This window comes from Pungitius pungitius, chromosome 15 (assembly GCF_949316345.1).
Source record: "Pungitius pungitius chromosome 15, fPunPun2.1, whole genome shotgun sequence".
In the NCBI taxonomy this organism is placed as follows: Eukaryota; Metazoa; Chordata; class Actinopteri; order Perciformes; family Gasterosteidae; genus Pungitius; species Pungitius pungitius.
Window position 1 is genome coordinate 12822003 of NC_084914.1, and position 18569 is coordinate 12840571.

The window sequence follows — 18569 nt, forward strand, 5'->3', positions numbered from 1 at the left end:
GAAACAATACTGCAAGATCTATGCGTGTAGATCAATACACGAAACAGAATGAATCAGCATAAAGACAAAAAATCCAAGTCCAAAATTAAAGCTGCGGAGCGTTTACCAATTGATTCATTTGTGTGAATATTATCAAAGGGGAGGACTGTAGTTAGTGGAAGCACCGTGACACATCTCACGTCCTCGTTTTCCACTCCGCAGCGGGCATTGGCTCCAAGGTCGCACCGGTCCTGGCCAGCCTTTCTGCGGATCCATTTCCCCTCCCTAGGCACTTCCCCCATGTTGTTGGCCCAGTGATTCAGTGCCTTGCATTAAGAGCAATTCACCTGCCTCCGGCGTCCCAGCGGCACGGGTCCCCTGGGGAAACCAGGTGGAGCATAAAAAAAGTTCCACATATGGTAAAGTCAAGCTGCTTGAAGGCTGTTGTCTGCTGAGCGGACCCAGGCTCCTAAAAGGCCCAGCTGGTACTTGGAAAAGGGCTTCTGCATTACTACACCTCAGTGTCGGTTCGGGCTCCCCTTTGGAAAATGCTGGCCGGCGCACATGACCAGCCATTTTAGATTTCTCCCTCTACCCTGCCTCATCCCTCACTCCCTCCCGCCTTCCAACTGGTTCTGTATCCAATTGAACATTTGGTCCTCCACTGCTGGTTAATCAAATTCCTCCATCTGGCCCTCTTATCCCTGTGGAACAGAAAAGGTGCAGCCTGAGCCAGGGTCCAAGTGCATATTGGGAGGGAGGAGGGGGAGCTGGAGACTGCCTCCCTAACTTACACAGCCCAGTCAACTAGATCAGGTAGAGAGCACGAGGCCAGGCCTGATCGTTTTGGGCAAACAGGAACAGCTTGGGACTAAGTATCAGAGCCCTGCTGTTCATTCGGAGCTCAGGGACAGCAGCGGGTTCATATGACAGTAGGAGGGTTTTATGAGCTAATACCTCCACATACATTGTAGAATACAGAGTAGTGTGGAGCCCATAAGTACTACTGGCTACGACAGAAGGGAAGAACTGCCCTAGCAAGCTGATGTTGTTTAGTCTTCGTGGCAGTAGAGGGCAGTGCTCCTGAAAGAGACCGCCCAGGAACAAAGAAAAACAGAGAGAAAAAGGAGCTATATAGAAATTTGGGGTAAAACTGCACATTTGATAGTTGTCTAATCCTTCCTTGAGTTCAGAGTGTGTTGGTAACTATGCAGTGTCTAACCCAGTGCTCTGATCAAATAGAGCTATCTTGAGATATCACACAAAGTCGGCAGTGATCTCTTAATCCCCCGGGGAGACTGCGTGGCCATCACAAAATATCTTCTTGACTACATATTTATTAGAAAACGACCTTTCAAAAAGCGGTCCTGCCGCACAAAGTTAAACAGGTTTTTTCAGAGTGCACTCGCTTTCACAAAAAAGGCTTCGCTTACGACTGTGACATATCCAGCTGATCACGTCTGCGCCCTGCTCTGATTCAGCAGGAGAACCCGAGGCGAGGTGGAGGCGGGGACATGAAAGGAGTCACGCGTACGGAAACACATGGTACCTCGAGTGCTAGCTCTTCCCGTCCATAACGTCTATTGTATGATTTCTATTCATGTCCAACCATCCTTTCCCATGCCAGGTGGCAAAACATGTGTCAATAATTAAACTGTTTTTACATAACAGGATACAGGAACACAATGCAATTTGCTGCCCGTATTTCATTGGGCCTTTATGAAAGCACATGAGAGAGTGTAATTAATCAAACCACTGGAATATGTGAACGGCAATTTCCACTTGATGGCACTTACAGGGATTGGGTCCCTTAAGCACCACATTCTGTCTACCAAACGAGCTGGATTCATTTTCATCTTCATACTTCAGACAATAAAACCTATGGTGGATGTTAAACAACACGCATTTTACATTAGGAAATACCCCCCAAATAATCAGATTGGGTCCATGTGGCCTGGTCTGGCGCTTTTGGTTGCACCCTAACTGCAATGTGCCTGGTTCAAGTTGAGGATGAGTCAATATAGGTGTGTATGATCCTTATCCCTGGACAAAAAAAATGAGTATTAGTTTTAGTTTTAATGATCTTGTCTTTGACCTCAAACCTGAGTGTATGTTCTGTATTCACTTAACCACAGGAGGCTAACCGCCTCCCCGCCAGGGACGGGAAGAGGATCATTCACTGCTTTTAGTGGCTTTCTGTGAGAGGATGGTCCTAGTCTAAATGGCACCCATGTCCCTAAAAGTGTTTCTCTCTCCCCCCGCATCTCGTTCTCCCTCCCTCAGCCTCTCCAAAGACTCCTCTAAGTGCAGCATCTTGTTTCAGTAATTCAGCCAGGGCAGAGACAGTGGAGAGAGGAAAGTCATTGATTTCTCTCTCATTTGGTTCCTCCTAGACTTGCTGTAAGGCCTCTTGGGGAGTTCTGGACTATTGGACAGGACAATGTTATGGGAAAGAGTGTCATTGCATTTAAGGTCATCGTTACACCAAGGTTTCCTTTTGAGTGTAATTTTATTGGTGTGCGGAAGAAAGTAGACAAACAAACAATGCTGATTCCATTTCCAGGATGGCAGACATTAAGATGTGCCGCCTCCCCTTTCATAACGGCATCGCCACTCTGAATGATGGTCAGAGATATCATGCACTACAGCAATGCGATCCACTGCAGAGATGGGCTTCCAAGCTTTTAGTGAGGTCTATAGGTAAACCACGTGTCTATAAAAAGGCACCATTGATAAATAATTTACAGGAAAGGTCTTTACTGTACTATTACTCTTTCTGCTTCATATCGTCTTCCAAAATGAGGAAAAAGGGAGAGAAGAGAGAGAAACTGCTAAATGGCATGGGGAATGGGGAATTGGGGGTGGAATGACAGTGTACCCAAATATTGGTGTACAGTGTATCAAAAGTAACAATTTCCAGGTTGAAAACAGCAAAATAACATACAAATAACATACACCTGTGCAAATAAGAGTCAAAAAATGCCTTTCCTTGACTTTTCATCCTCTCTTCCTGTCCCATCAACAGGTTCGTGGTTGGTTAAGCACACCGCGCTTGCATCGCCGCTGTATTTCGGCCCGAATGTTTCATTCTATTTCAACTTCATGCCAGCCTGCTCAGTTCTTAATAACAATATCTCAGGTTGAGCCTCCCTTCATTTACATCTGATTGAGATTTTCCAGGACAAACCCATTAAAAATGCCGTCCAACTACCTGCAGATCTCGGCATGTGTTATTTCCAAAATAAAGATCAATCTTGTGTGTCATTAAGAGTGTGCCAGCTGCAGTACAAACAAGACAAAGCTATGTATTGTTTATTACCTCCTCGAGCTTTTTACCCAGAGGGCAGAAAAAGGGAGGGAGGGGCAGAGGTCAGCATGATTACCATTCCCTCCCTCCTTGGAGTCAGACAGTGCTAAGACATGCATTGGCAAATTCCATGGCAGCATTGTATATCACATTAGCATAAAGCCCCAAAGAGCTAACCTTTGTTCAATTGCATTTGATTCTAAGAGAGGAAAACAGTCTCACTGACAGCCCCATCCACCCTCAGTGTTTCATGAGTTCAGTTGTTTGTCTTTCAGTCTCGTGACTGCTCTTGCTAAAGATGTGCTATTCCAAAAATAAAGTGTCAGGGGACATGGGGGATCATTGAATCATCCTGGGTAGAATATCGCATCATCTGGAGAGCTTCAAGGTTCAATCTCAAACTCTGCCTGAGAGAGAGAAGACAGTTTGTCTTTAAAATAATACACCAAGTTTAGCTCCTAGCATCCCTATATATGTGCGCTACTACAATAACGTGCCTTTTACTGTGCGTCTGCTCACATTCTGATTAACAGTCACACTGAATTACATTTGTTTAAGCGACAATTACTTGTGAGCTGCGGGCATCGTATGATTCACCGGCAAGCATTTTGGTTTCTGTTGACCAACAACAAATGGCTTGCGTTTGCAGCATCAGTACACTCTAATATGCCCATTGACTGAAAATCCGAGCTGACAGTGTGTGAAGTAGTGTTACTGAGCAGAGGAGGCTGGGTGGCGACGTCTTCTGTCATGCTTCAAACCAGAAGCATTTGCTCTCTGTGGCACTCTTTAGGCACCACGGAAGGACTAATGTTGCCGGGAGGATGAAAGAAACGTAAAGATGAGACAGGGCAAATAGTAGGCTGACACAGAAATGCATAGATGTGAGGAATGTAGCAGCATAGACTAACTGAGTAAAAATACAGGAGCGGGAAAAAAGAGCAAATGAAAGCCAAAGTGGAACGATAGGAAAAGAAAGAAAGAAAGAAAGAAAGAAAAAGAGATCTGTGAATTCTTCCTTCCTTCCCGTGAGACCTCCCTTGATGCCAAGCATTCATCATCCAGCCTCTAATATCAGTTATTCTGTGGCTCCTCTGCTTACAGCAGAATTAATTTCTGCTTTAATTACTCTCATCGGCGGAATGCTGATGAAGGAGAGGGACGAGGCATTCTGGGACTCGGGCCTCATTCCACCGCTTTAATTTGAATGAATTCCACCCGGAGACGCTGGCAAACAACTGGCAGCCGAGCCCCGGGAGCCACTCTGGGACTGCGCAGAGGAGCTGCCGCCATGGCCCCCACCAACCTGGCTACCTTGTGTGTGCGTGCCTGTGTGCGTTTTCTGCCTGCTCGTGTGTATTGCTCGGAGCACGTTGATTGCAAGCGAGGCTGCGCGTTGGAGTGAAAAGGCAGCGAGAATGAGCACACGAGACAAGCAGGGGAGAAAAAAAAACAAAAAAAAAAACAGATCAGATTGATGGATTGGGCGATGGGTGTGTGTACAGTATGTGAGCTTGTTTACAGTGTTTGTGTGTTGGCATGTGTGCACCTTAGTGTGCAGTGCGTGCATGTTTGCATATATATATATATATATATATGAGCTCACCAGTGTGGGGTGAGAAAGTAGAGCTGTAAAAAATGTCCTACAGAGAGAGACAGAGAACCGACATATGGACACGAAACATTAAATATATGAAGAACATCAGTAGTTTCAACCAACTGTGTAACACAAGTGTTGGTTGGAGAGCAAAAATCATTAATAGTTAATTTAATTACTCCAGAAATGGCACATCATCCTCCCAATAAACCACCAGCATGTGTGTCATACAAGAACTAGCAGTATAAAAAGAAGGAAATATCAGCATGAATAGGAAAGGGCTACATGCACACAGTCCCTGTTTGCATAATGAAAACAACTGCAGAAACAGTATAAAATCACAGCGATGCCGGCGGAGGAGCAGAGAGAGGGGCCATAATTGACTTTTCTCCAAGCCAGCTTGGTAGTTACAGAATGTAGCATATTGGATAAGGGATCTGATTGATTATGTGAGTCTGCCATACCGATTTGTTTGATTAAATGTAACAATGGGTTTCTTTTCCAAGCCCTAATGAAGCAGCAATCAGAGACTGGAGTGAGCTGAGCCAGGCTGCCTTCAGCCCCACGTTCAAGAAGGCTTCAAACCAGCACTCTTCTTATAGATTGCAAGAAAAGGTGAATAGTTTGGTTAAATCAATTATCCAAACTAACAAACAAACATATTTACAAAAAGAAGTAGTGTTAAGCATTACTGTTCTGCTGCCAAAATGACCTGAAATAATAGCAAGATTGAAATTCAATGAATAATTATGTGGCATGAATCTCTGCAGAGAAACACCCACATCCCCTCACAGCAGAGTAACGTAACTATAATTAATATGTATGCTCGTATTGTACACAAGGAAGTTGCTCACAATCTGGGGTTTTGAAACCCACTCAATCCAAGTAGCGCTTTATGGACTTCATCCCAAATAACACAATTCATCTCATCCAATTTGATGTTCCGAGCCATCCCTCCTCCAGTTCAGCAGAGGGCGGGGAGGCAGGTGGGAGTGACCTCCACTGACCCTGAAACCTCTGGACAGGTGGGCGGTGGCCTGCGTGCACTGTCCGTTTTGGCAGCCGCTCTCCTCCGCTCCCCAGCAGGGAGCTCAGGCCATGATGAGCAGCTGGGTCGCAAACACTAAGCACATTAATATCTTCTTAATGATAATAATCATTATGGCATAAGCACCTTCCCCAAAGTGGGAAGGCTCGCGGATTGTGCCAGAGTAGCATCGTCGTTAAGGTAAAAAAATAAATAAAAAAATACAGAGATGAAATGACTCTTTTAATGGGCAGCAACTTACAGCCACCAGTATAATGCAGACACTAATGTAATAATGTGATAATGAGATACACCGAAGTCGTTAGGGAGACCAAAAACTCAATGGGAGCGGATGAATAAATAAAAACGGCATTTGAAACTGAGGTTGACACAATTAACACTGCGGAAATACATTACATACCGCATGCTAATATGGAATAGTCTGTAAAACATGCTTTAATAAGTACAAACTCTCTCTCTCAAATTTCCTCCTAATTTTAGACCTCATTCCAGAGTCAAAGTGGTGCCTCGGCACCTTGTACCCCCGTGCCTTTGAATCCTTGACGTGCTACACCATTTCCCATACACTCGCCTCATTTAATATAACTGTCAGTATTCACCTATCACAGGCCATTATCTGTCTCATCCGCGTTCATTATTGAAGCTAATGATCTGTTGTCCTCTCTGCTCCCCATTGAAGGAGGACTACATTAAAAGTCTCTTACTAACTTAATTAGTAATTATAAATGTTAAAGATTAATCAGAGAGTGAGTGGCTTAAGGTTTGCGTCTCTAGGCGGCGGCGGGACAAATGGAAAGACAAAGAGGCCACGTCGCCGCGGTGTTCACACTCCACTGTCATGCTGGAAATTGAACGAGACGTGAAAAGAGTGCAAGTGTGACCATTTTAAACCTTGATGAACAGCACATGTGTTTCAGCACGGTGATTGCACTTGTCTCGCATTGTTCCAGCCAAATATAGCCTGTTGTTTTCATTTCTATAATCTTTAAGCACGACTGTGGTGGTTTTAATGCCGTTACAGGCAGAAGCATTTAATAGGGTAACCTAGGACGCATGCAGTACTCGCATTATCTCTTTCTAACAAGATGGAAATAGATCCCATAATTAAATCCTGTGTGAACGCTAATTCCTGCACCACGCGCTTCCACACCAGCAGCACCGTGCACTCCAGTAAACATATAAGCACTGATATCGACATTAAACCTTAATAACTAGTAAAGCTTTCATCCAGGGAGTTCCGGTGTAATTTCCATTAATGTGGGGGGGGGGGGGAAGAGGGGGGGTGGCCCAGGAACCATCTCCCTGTTTTCCGGCGCATGTTGACGCTCAAGCCAGGGGGTCGGTACTCTCAGTGCAGGAGGGAAAACAGGGAGGAACTTTAGCTGTGCTGAGTTGGGGGATGGAAGAGATGCAAATTGCTCTTCCGGCTGAACTGCAACCATATGTGAAAGAGAAACTTTGCTTTGATTTGAAGCATAAGCACCGTGCGCAAAGTCAATTTGACAGTAAACAACGGTTTGGTAATGATGTGGCAGCTCTGCCCTCTCTCTTTTGGAGGAGAAACGGCGGTGCTTTGACTGTTGAGCAGAGTCCCATAACACAAGACTCACAGAGTGGGGTGATGGTCGGGGGGGGGGGGGGGGGGGGGGCGGCTGGCCATTGGCCCGCAGCACCTGAAACCTATTAGAGAGCTTTGGAACATTCCACAGGGTTCTTCCACTTTGGCCAGAGGGCATCGTAAAGGTCCTCGCAGAGAGGGTCGCGACTCAGATGCCGACAAAAAGCCGGCAAGGTGAAACACTAAAAGGTGCGTGACACCCCGAGTATGTATGTGTGCGTGTGTATATGTATATATATATATATATATATATATATATATAGAGAGAGAGAGAGAGAGAAAGAGAAACACAGAGAGATACAAAGAGGATGTATGAGTGCAGTGTTTTATTGTCATTAGGAAGACAACTTCCTGATGACAGCTTCCACTAACTTGCCATTAAAAGAAGCACCGCTAAAGACAATGAAACCATTTCCTGCACTTAGACTCATAAGGAATTTGTCTTCATAAAGGAACACTATGGTTAAAACATTAACCATTGGCAAGCCAAGCAAAACTTTGAGGAACTTTTAATCAAATGGTCTGCCATCTGGACTTAAAACAGTAGGGGCCCGATAGTGCGCTGACACTAAAAACAAACACGCATAAGCACACGCAACCTGCTGCCAAATATCTTGCAGATAGCCTTAGCTTCTCCGCTATGTGTGTGCTTGTGTGTATACGTGTTTTTAAGTGGTACCAAGGCCCTCCTCTTTGGCTGGATCTGTGTCGATGCCTCGGTGTTATGCTCACTGGTTCAGCTCTATGGGTGTCTGTGGCCTCTCCTCTGGCCGCCCGTGTCCATTTGCTCTGCGGGTATGGCAGGCCCGGGCTGACAGATGGCCGCCCCTCTCCATTCCGCTCCAGAGTAACACAGTAACTGGTTTTTCCTCCGCCGTTGACCTTGCCACAGCCAGCCAGCAATCCAGGCTGGCACTCGGCCTGTCGAACAGGAGGGTAATGAAGTCCAGCGCTGCTCACATGATTATTAAGGCTTTGACGCTGGGGGGCCTTTCTGAGCCCTACCCCCCCTCCTCCCCTCTCTTCCCCTGTCTGCCATTCACACGGCCAAAGTTCGACGAGGATAGTAATTCGTTACACGGTATTTTGCAAAAACCACCACAGTGCACCATAAAGAGAGCGAGAACCCTGCTCGGAGTCTGTTTGCATTCTGAAAGCAACCCCTCGTCATGCAGCGCACCTGACAACAATTTAGTGAACAACATTGACGCTCGGTCCTATCCAGCAGCGTATGATGGCCACTGGCGTCCCTGCGTGCATGTCATTCCACAAACACGCCCGGGTAAGAGCCACAACACAAAGTTAGATCAAATCTGTCACACTAGCATTGGTGCTGACAGCCGCTAAAAGCAATGCAGTTCAGCAGCGGCGCACCACTTGACTCCCTCACCACAAGCATCTCTAGGCACGCATGGAACCCATGGTCCCATCGGGGGCCAGACTGGGATTTGGGAGGTGTAGGTTGCAGCGCTGACCTTTACTAAGGCAGGACTGTCTGTTTGCACTTCTCCCATAAGCCCCCCAGTCAAACTGCTAAGCAACCCCATCAGAGACCAGGGGTGCGCATGCACCTACGGCCTTGGTGACATCGCGGAGACCACTGGGAGGTAGAGTAATGCAGAGGTTAATTCTGATCATCCAGTATTTATGGGGCTTCACTTCAGAACAAGGGTTGGCATTAACACTCTAAAAGAGACATCCCTCCTGTATATCAATAAAACATAGCCAGAAGCACAGGAAAAGCCGACCCTTTTTTTAGGTCGCCCAAGTCCAAAACTAGACTTGCAGGTTTTCTTTTAAGTAAACCAGTGAGTCATTCATTAGTTGGTGTCTTTAAATTCAAAGATGAAATTGTAAGACGCACACTTTTGGTATTTTTGTGTGGCATTTAGTTCTTCACAATACCCAACAAATGCGCACAGTTCAAGCAAATGCAGTTTGCCCCCGAGATCACCATGGTGACATCAACCTACCAATTGCAATGCAGTAAGGGGCGGCAAGTGTTCGCTCAGAGTTTGTACAAACAGGCAGTATGAACTGAGAGCATCAGATATTTTCTCACATGTTGGCCCAGTCTGTGAAGTGTGGGGAAATGTCAGGAAAATCAATAGATAAGGACCACATCAGCCTGAGCTTGTCTGGCCTAGCAACAGAGCATCCCCCATGGTGATGTCAATTACCTCTGCTTTACAACAAAAACACCAGAAAGAGCAAAACAGTCTCTGCAATGCTGTAAAACTTTTAATGCAGTCTCCTGGTTACATTGAGGAATTTGTAAGAAACTTTGTTTTCCACCAAGACAGGTAGCCAACACAGTATTATTGATGTTATTTTTATTTTATTTTTGTTGCAGCTCACTCCGTTTTCTATTCTCCTCATGGACGCCACATTAGTCAGGAAGAGGTATAATGTAACGAGCAGTAAGGTGCGCATAATTGCATATTAGCAGCAACACACTTGGCTGCACGGGAGGTGACTGCGCTAACGAACAGAGAGGCGTTATTAATCACCAATTAATAAAAGCAGGCAGATATCACACTCGGTGTATGGCACGCATGGTTTCCTTTGTTTCCACTGGCTGGTCCAGGCCTGTTCTCTTATTTATTTCATAAGATTGATCCTGTTCCTGTGCTGTGTTGTCTATTGAGTTCTGACTCTGATCCAACCCCGTAGGAGTCAAATGAGGAGTGTTTGGCCATGTTTGCTAGCAGATTACATGTGTGTGTGTGTGTGTGTGTGCTCTATGACTGAGGGAACACCAACAGACGCTCCTAATCAAAGAGGATTACAGAAAGAAAAAAAAAATCAAAAGAAGGAAAATAGCTAATTCTGTTAATGGTCAAGGAGAGAAAAAAGAAACACTTATTGGAGTAGTAACCTGGGCAGAGACGGTGATGGAGACCACGGAATCGACACACACGGGTCACGTTGCTTTAGGGCGCCTGAAAACAAGCACTAAACAAAACAAGCCTTCCATTTCCAAATAGTCACACTTCTGTCTGTTGCCCCACTGACAGCCAACACTGTCAACACTGCTTTGCCAGGTGGGAGCGTAGTAGATGTGAAAATGTAAGCGCTCGCTTTTGAGGCCGGGGGGAAAATGGAAACACGGTGGCTTTGGTGGCGGGGGGGAAGGAGAACGAGAGGACACAGAGGAGGAGGAGGAGGAGAAACGAGAGGAGAGCTAAAGGCCTCTCCCTCGCTCTGCTCTCAAGCTCCGTGACGGCCCACAGTGCCTGCTTCACACAGAGCGGCCAGCTGTACAGCAAATGTGCCTTTCCCTCTCCGCCCCCAAACCTTTCCACCCCTCCAGTGCCCCCCCCCGCCGCTCCGCCCGGTGCCGACCGGGCCACCGGCTCCGCTCTGTGAGAGAAGGCTCCTCCCTCACTTGGCCCGAGAGCTCGTTGCTGTCACCGACCCAAAAAAAAATCTGTAGAGGTGACCCCCAAAACACTTTTCTGGGATGCTTTTTGGTTTGTTTATTTACAGTTGTCCTTTCGGAGCGCTGCCACCTTGGCAGGAGCCGCTTGGAGTGGACGGGAGTGAGATGAAAATTGGATTGAAAGCAGATATAACAGGAAGGCAAAAGGCCTTTCACCTTTAAAACCGTTTAAGACAGAGCTTGTGCTTCAAAACGTGTCAGGGCTCCGAAAATCCACACGGGGACGTTTGAAACAGTGCGATAAATGGGGCAAACTTCCCCCCCCACCGCCCCCACCCCCATGAGGCTCCAAATGTCATAGTTTACAGTCGGGTCAAAGTGAAGCAATGGGGTAGCATGATGGCATGCTGATAAAAACCAAACAAGCTTTTGTGTCAATGAAAGACCTTCAAAGGTCCTCTTGAAAAAAAAAGAGAAAAAAAAAAGGACGACTTTGTGAAAGCACTCTGATTTTAAACATTTCCGCCCATGCAATTACTTGAAATCAAGATGGCAAATTGAACTGCAGGTCAGATTTGTTTTTTAATCTCAATGATAAAACGGAAAGAAACAGGTTTGATAGTGACTGCAGCAGCTGAAAGCTGTATAAATCTGTGTGTCTCTAGAGAAAAATCGGACACCCTCAATTCTGTAAGTGAGCCATGCCAAAAAAACTCTAAACTAAAGAGTGGCCAGCTGTCTTCTGGCCTGCTATTAAATTGCTCCTTGGATGGTGGCGATATCATTTTTTTCTCCATAGGAGTATCACACCAGGTCCCCAAACAGAGCGACCAGCTGTACAGCAAATGTGTACTGATCCATCTGGGCCCTAGCAGGCTGCGGCCTCCATCTTAAAACACGCGGGGCCATTCACAGGCTTGGCTTGGGCCGTTCCGCCACACATCCGGCTGCGCCCACGGCCCCCTCCTTGTCTTTCATTCACCTCTATTGTCATAGTAAATGTCTAGTAGGTGGACACCAAAGTCAGTGGCGGGGGCCGTGGTCTTCTCGGTGTATTGGCCGCGCGTCAGTGTGCGCTGGCAGTCGTTAAGAAGAGGAAAGCCACGAGCACCTCGTTGGACGGATGGGAGGAGGTGGAGGGTGGAGGCGGAGTGCACTCGCGCTTTTAGGGGGACTATTGTATTACAAAGGCAGCTAATACGGACTTGTATGGGTGAGACAGGCTCAGGTTTTGTTGTTCCATACACTTAGCGCTATGATTATGTCACGAGACATCCCTATATATAGAGTTATCAGTGTGAACGGACACCATGGAGCGGGGCATGGATGAAAACAACACCCCTATGAATCCAGCGTCTGCTCCATTACCTACGCTAATAACGCTGACAGCTGAGCGGAGATGACCCCAGCCCCCTGTTTCCCCTCTCCTGTGCAGATGGCCATTAAAAGGAGAAAGTGTCCCCTTTTCAGTGGAGAAGGTATTTAGAGCTTTTCCTAATGACTATTTTTTCCCGTGCTTTTGGCCCAAATTGGAATTGCAGTGATTACAGGCTGAATTGAATTTAACGTTCTACATTAAAATTCTTCAGAAGGTAAATGAATCCAAGAGATCAACCAACCTTAATGGAAACGTTTTCCGTCAGATCTGTTTAGATTCTTAGTTTTACAAAATGGAGCCACACCCTGACAACTTCATCTTCCTACCAGATTTTCATCCCGGTGAGTTTGGATTTCTCCATATTTTAGAGATTCCAGCAACAAATGAATGTCACAGAAACCCGTTTGAGGAGTCTGATGAAACCTGTGATCGTGTTGAATACAAAGCAACGGCATATCACAGAAGTAAGACATCAGACAATAACCCAATCACCTATCCTCCTGTTTTCTTAAGCTGTCTCAATTCCACTATTATGGGGGAACTGTGTTCTTGTACGGCTGACAGACATAAAACAACCAGTAGGGGGGTTTGTTTTCTACCCTCCCAGTGTGCTCCGTGCCTGCCTTCGCGAGAGAAAGGACTAATGCTGGCATGGTACTGTATTAGGCACCCCCAGTAGAATAGTGGGTGAGCGGATCGCAAAGATGAATACAAAATACACACCTACACACTCTCAGCTCGCCTCTCTCCTTTGCAAATACACCGAAGCGTCGAAATCACAAATCACATGCTTCTGATTGTTTATGCACAAACAGTGGGTCCCTGATAGAATTGCCTACCGGTCCTGATAGAATTGCCCGCCGTGTTTAAATTCACCTGCGCCTAGAAGCGTGTCCCAAACAGAGAGGCGGTTTGGTTCCAGATCAATGAGTCTCTCTCCCACTGAAGACAACAGATAATGCAGTGTAATGAAAGAGCCGCCAAACGAGCTGAATAAATGAATGAATAAAGGAACGTGAGACTGGAATTCAGACGCCTACTTACTGCAGGCAAGAAAACCTGTTTTCCAATTGTCTGTTCTCTACAAATGATTCTGCCTGCATACAAATGACAACCTAAAGTGAAGACATTTTGAAAATGTAGTCTTACACCGGCACTCCTTGTTTAAGAATCTTGCGGGAGAAGACGAGAAATTTGGAAATCATTTTGTGAAACTCAATGTAGTGAAATCAAATGTCCATTTGTTCAGTTGATTTGACGTCAATTAAATGCAGAGAGTATGAGTATTTCACCAAATGTTGATCTCATTCATCTGAACAGACTATTTAAGCGAGGAGGCGAGATAAACAAACAAACAATATAATGTACAGTAGCACTGTGGAGATTTTTCAAGAACTGTGGAATAATAGTAGGAATTTGAAACTGTTTGAATAAAATCTGTTTAGGCATTTTTATATTTCAATAATCTGTATATTTCCACGACTTCAAACGACCTCCATACAGAGCGGCTTGAAGTGGAGAGATTCTACTCCACAAGCATGCACACGTACTATTTTATACCATTCACATGCATGGGGAGATGGAGGTGATGGGTTTGTAAATGCACAACACTGGGGATGCAGTTGATGGTCAAAATATTAAAATAATTCCACCTATTTGGTGATGTGATCCAGATACTTGTGAGCCTGAATGAGACGGGGTCAAATATTTTATTACATATATCACATCAGTCCTTTCAGATCAGATTGTGATTCACCTTATTAAAAAAATGATGAAAAGACTGAATGTATTCAACATTATTAAATATTATTGAGAAATCAGGGGTATTTTCCATAATGATTTGTATATTGTATCAATGATGGTCACACTAAATCATTCCCTCTAACATTTAAATGGCACACATTAATTGTTTGTTAAAACATAGAGAAACTTTATTTATATTACACTGACTGTTTTAGGGACTTTGTTCCAGAAGTGCAACAGAGACCATAACGAATGAAAAAAAGAGAGTAAACTCCTACCCAGCATGTGGTTGGCCACATGGACTTGGATGTCCCATTCACTGTAGAACACCATCTGACATTTGATGCACTGATATGTCTTCTTCTGAAAATAAGACCACATGGAAAATAATTATTATAAACAACATAGCAATATAGCAAAAACAAACTCAACCTGTGGTAGAGAACTAATTCTATGCAAAACCAAAAAACAATACCTCTTCAGTTTGTGAGGGACTGGATCTGGGCATGGGGGACACCTGGGGAGTCTTGAGCTGTCCACCATTGCTGTCCCCAGCCTGTTCCCGATGCACTGTCTGAACGTGGTTTTGCAACTCTGCTTCGGACTCAAACTTCACGTTACAGCTGGAGCATCGTGTCTTGGCAGCGGAGACAGAGGATGTTGAAGAGGACGAGGACGATGAAGAGACGGGTTTGCCTTTGACGTCTCCGGGGCTGAGACTCTCCCCTTGGATCCATGCGGCTGTGGCTGTTGCTGGGGTGACGGCTCCACCATGCTGCTGCTGTTGCCTTCCTCCGTTCACTGTTGGGCTGGAGCTCTTGGAGCCAGCTGCTGTTACGCAGGATGCACAGAGTCCGTAAGGGAGTCCGTTGATGTCCAGCTTCACCAGGTCTTGCTTGGACCGGAAATCTTTTAGGCAAGAGGCGCACTTGAAAGGTTTTTGGATGTGATGTTGCTGCTGGTTATGAGAGATGTGGCTGCGGCCCATGGGTTGATGGTTACCGGACATGGTGCCTGTCTTTTGCATGTGGAAAGTACCATGGATCTTGAGCTCCAATGTAGAGGTGACTGTCTGCATGCACACCACACAGCGGAAACCTGTCAGAGAGTTCCTTAGGTCAGGGTGCATCTGGCAATGCTCCAGGAAGTCCTCCTCACTATGCAGTGGCATCTTACAAATGCGGCAGCTGCCGGTATCCAGACTCTTGCTATGTGTGACCTTGTGCTCAGTAAGGGTCAGCAAGGAAGGGAACCGCTCCCCACAGATGGGGCACATATAGTGTTTGACAGGCCCAAGGTGGGTCTGCATATGTTCCCTCAACCCAGGCTCCGAAAAGAAGGTGCGGGAGCAGACATTGCACTTGTGGTTTCCCTTTATCATATCAGCTTTCCTTTTCATCAAGGCGCTCTCACCAGGGCGTATGTTGTGGTCCCTCAACTGGTGGTTGGTAAGGAGTGAATCCATGGTGTAAGACGCCCCGCAGATGTCGCACCCGTACATGGGATCCGCAGTGTCCACTTCCTCCTCACTTGCATCATGGCTGTTCTGAGACTCCACCACTGTTCCCACTGCTACCCCTGAACCATGGCTGTTGGTGAGTATACCATGTAGCTCGGCATCGTCTTTGGGCTGGCCGTCCACACCACTTCCAGTTGAACCATTAGCGCCACAGTTCTGTGCCTTTCCCTCAAACACACAGTGTTTCTCCCTCAAATGCTTCTCCAACAGGACGATGGCATGGAAGGCCTTACTGCAGAAGCGGCAGTTATACTTCTTGCTGTGGGTAGTGATGTGGCACTGCAGCTCCACCTCTGTGCCAAAGGACTCCCCGCAAAAAATGCAGCGGTGTGAACGGCCCTGGTTTTCCAGATGGCTGTGTTTGACATGTAGCTGTAAGTCAGTCTCGTGCCTAAAGTCCCAGTTGCAGGAGGTGCAGCGATACACCTTCTTCTCATTACTGTGCTTTACGGCCAGGTGGAGCTGAGTGGACACTTTTGAGTCAAACACCTCCTGACACAAAGTGCAGCGAAAGAACACAAAAGTGTGCATGTCGAGTAGGTGCTTCTGTAGGTCATCCACTGAAGTGAACTGCTTGTCACAACTCTCACAAATGTAATAAGTGGAGGTAATAGTGAAGTGAATTGTCACATGCTTCAACAGAGACTCCTGGTTGGGGAACTCCTTGTTGCACTGTGGGCACGTGAGTTGAGGCTGCATGCCGTCCAGGTGAGTTTTTAGGTGAGTCTGGAAAAGGTCTAGACTGGTATACTTGGCTCCACACTGGTTGCATATGAACTCACCGGTAGAGCGCGGGCCTGAGCCGCCTTGTTTAAGCAAGGTGTGTTCCACAGATATTGGAGAAGAGGGGCTGAGAGTGCGCAGGGATTTCTTTCCATTGTTGATGTAGTTCAAGGCCAGTGGAATGTTCTTGTGATTCTCTTTGATGTGCTTGTTGAGCTTCAGAACACTGTTGAATATTGGCGAATTGGTGCAGTATGAGCAGGAATACACCTCTACTATAGACTCTTTGGGAGTTACGGCTAATGGGGAGTCAAAGCGCAGGCTTCCCCCGTCACAGTGGGTCTGACGAACATGCTCTTCCAAGGTAGTCTCTGTCAAGAACCCCATGAAGCATTGGGGGCAGAAGAAGGCATTGCTCTCCTTTGCCACAGGACTGGGAAAGCCATGGGAGCAGCGAATGTGTTCCTGTAGGCCGTTGAGGTCACTCAATACCTCGGGGCAGAAGTTACACTGAAGCAGGGCATCGGGCAGGCTTGCTAACAGTGCGGCGTGGTCTTCTGCATTGTGCACCTGTTTAAGATGTTCATTTAGGTTTAGTAAAGAGGGAAGAACTTCCAAGCAAAACTGGCAAGTATGAGCCTGCTCTGGCTTGTCCAGATGCATGGTTCGCAGGTGAATTTGAAGAACAGCCAAACTGGAAAACACTTGCTTGTTGCAGTAGATGCAACTGTAGGAGACTTTAGGCTGTTTGGAGGAACGCCCTCCCATATCAGATGTATTTTGAGCCGTCCTCTTCCGTCTTCCCCTTGTCTTGGGCACAGGGGGCGCTGTCTCCACCATTGTTGAGCTGTCGACAGAGAGGTTGGAGTCAGGAGTGGTGCTGGAGACAGAAGTGTAGCCCACGGTAAGTAAAGAAGGGCTGTTGCTATGGTTACTAGATTCGGGGAGCTGGTGGATGTCCATGTGGGCATAGAGGTCCTCGACGGACAGAAAGTGCTCCGAGCAGATAGCACAGGAGTGGCCCTTCCTGTCTCGGCTGTGGGCCTGGTCAATGTGGGTCAGCAGGGTTCCCTCATCACTGAAGGGCTCATGGCAGTAAATGCACTGCAGGGTGGCACCCAAGCCTCCATCCTCTGATGGAGAGCACTCAGGGTGGCACTCCGCGATGTGCCTCTGGAGCTCCTCGGGGACGTCAAAACCCTCCTCACAGCGGCTGCATTTGCGAGTTTCTTTCAGCTTCCATTCATCAGCCCGAGAATCTTTGCCCCGCTCGTGTACTTGCATGTGGCCGTGGAGAGAGCTGGAGGAAAGGAAACCTCGGCGGCACACAGGGCACTTGTGGGGTTTGTTAGAGGCGTGAGTTTTCATGTGGATTTTGAGGTGATCGCTGCGGGAAAAGGCCGAGTCACACTCTCCGCAGTGGTACTTCTTATCGCCGGTGTGTAGCTTCACGTGCCGATCTCGACTGCGCTTGTGCTTGAACAAGCGACTGCAGAAGGTGCAGCTGAAGGGGAGTTTATCCCCGTGGCTCTGTTCGTGGCGCTTGAGGAAGCTTAAGCGGCTGAAAGACTTGTCACAGAACTGGCATGGGTACGGCAGACCAGGGCCCCCTTCTTCCTCGCCAAAATCATAGTCCTCGCAGTGTCCTGGAGATGTCTGATCCTTACTGGAGGGAGATGATGCTGGCCAAGAGCACGATGGGTCATCCTCAAGATCAACACCGTCTGGATAGGAAGACAGAAAGGGAAAAAGGGAGAAAGGGGGATATTGGGGGTAATTGAAAGGGGAGAGAGAAGTAGAGAGTGGGTAAGAGAGGTGTTCTGTGAGACCGTATTAGCAACTCATTTGTCTCACTCTTTTGAATAGAAAAGGTGGGCCACTGTGGGCTTATTTGTCATAGTAATTATACGGTTGTGTTGTATGAATTTAGAGTTCTTTTGCAACTCAGACAATTCTTTCTTCAGTTGAAACAAAACCTCTCCATACGTGTTATCTAAAAGTTACACTTAAATGTGCAATTTAAAGTATAATTAGAGAAGAGAATAAGTGGAAATACTTTTACCACAATTAACCTTGTATGTGGCCATGTAATGACTTAGCCTACTGTGACTCAAAACACAATCTCTCTGACATTTAAAGCCAACACAGGACAATGGGTGTACTTCAGGATGTAAACCCGGCATGAGGTAAATTAGAACATTTCTATTATTCCCTGAATAATTACTAGAATATTTTTTAAAACAAGAGCCCTTGAAATGACCTTAAGACTGGAGGG

At 46.5% G+C, this 18569-nt stretch overlaps 1 protein-coding gene across 7 annotated transcripts in view; it reads right to left on the reverse strand.

The window, feature by feature from the left end:
• LOC119203416 (zinc finger protein 521-like) overlaps positions 1-18569 on the reverse strand; it is an 84073-nt gene that overhangs the window by 28475 nt on the left and 37029 nt on the right. For 4 of the 7 annotated variants that reach the window (XM_037457178.2, XM_037457177.2, XM_037457172.2 and 1 more), the window contains exons 4-6: positions 14528-18018; positions 14331-14415; positions 13962-13994 (exon numbers count right to left, since the gene is read on the reverse strand). In XM_037457178.2, coding sequence (XP_037313075.2) covers positions 13962-13994; positions 14331-14415; positions 14528-17662 — 3253 coding nt within the window. In that variant the 5' untranslated portion in view covers positions 17663-18018. The remainder of the gene's footprint in view (positions 1-13961; positions 13995-14330; positions 14416-14527; positions 18019-18569) is intronic. The other 3 variants (XM_037457173.2, XM_037457176.2, XM_037457175.2) reach the window with 3 other exon arrangements.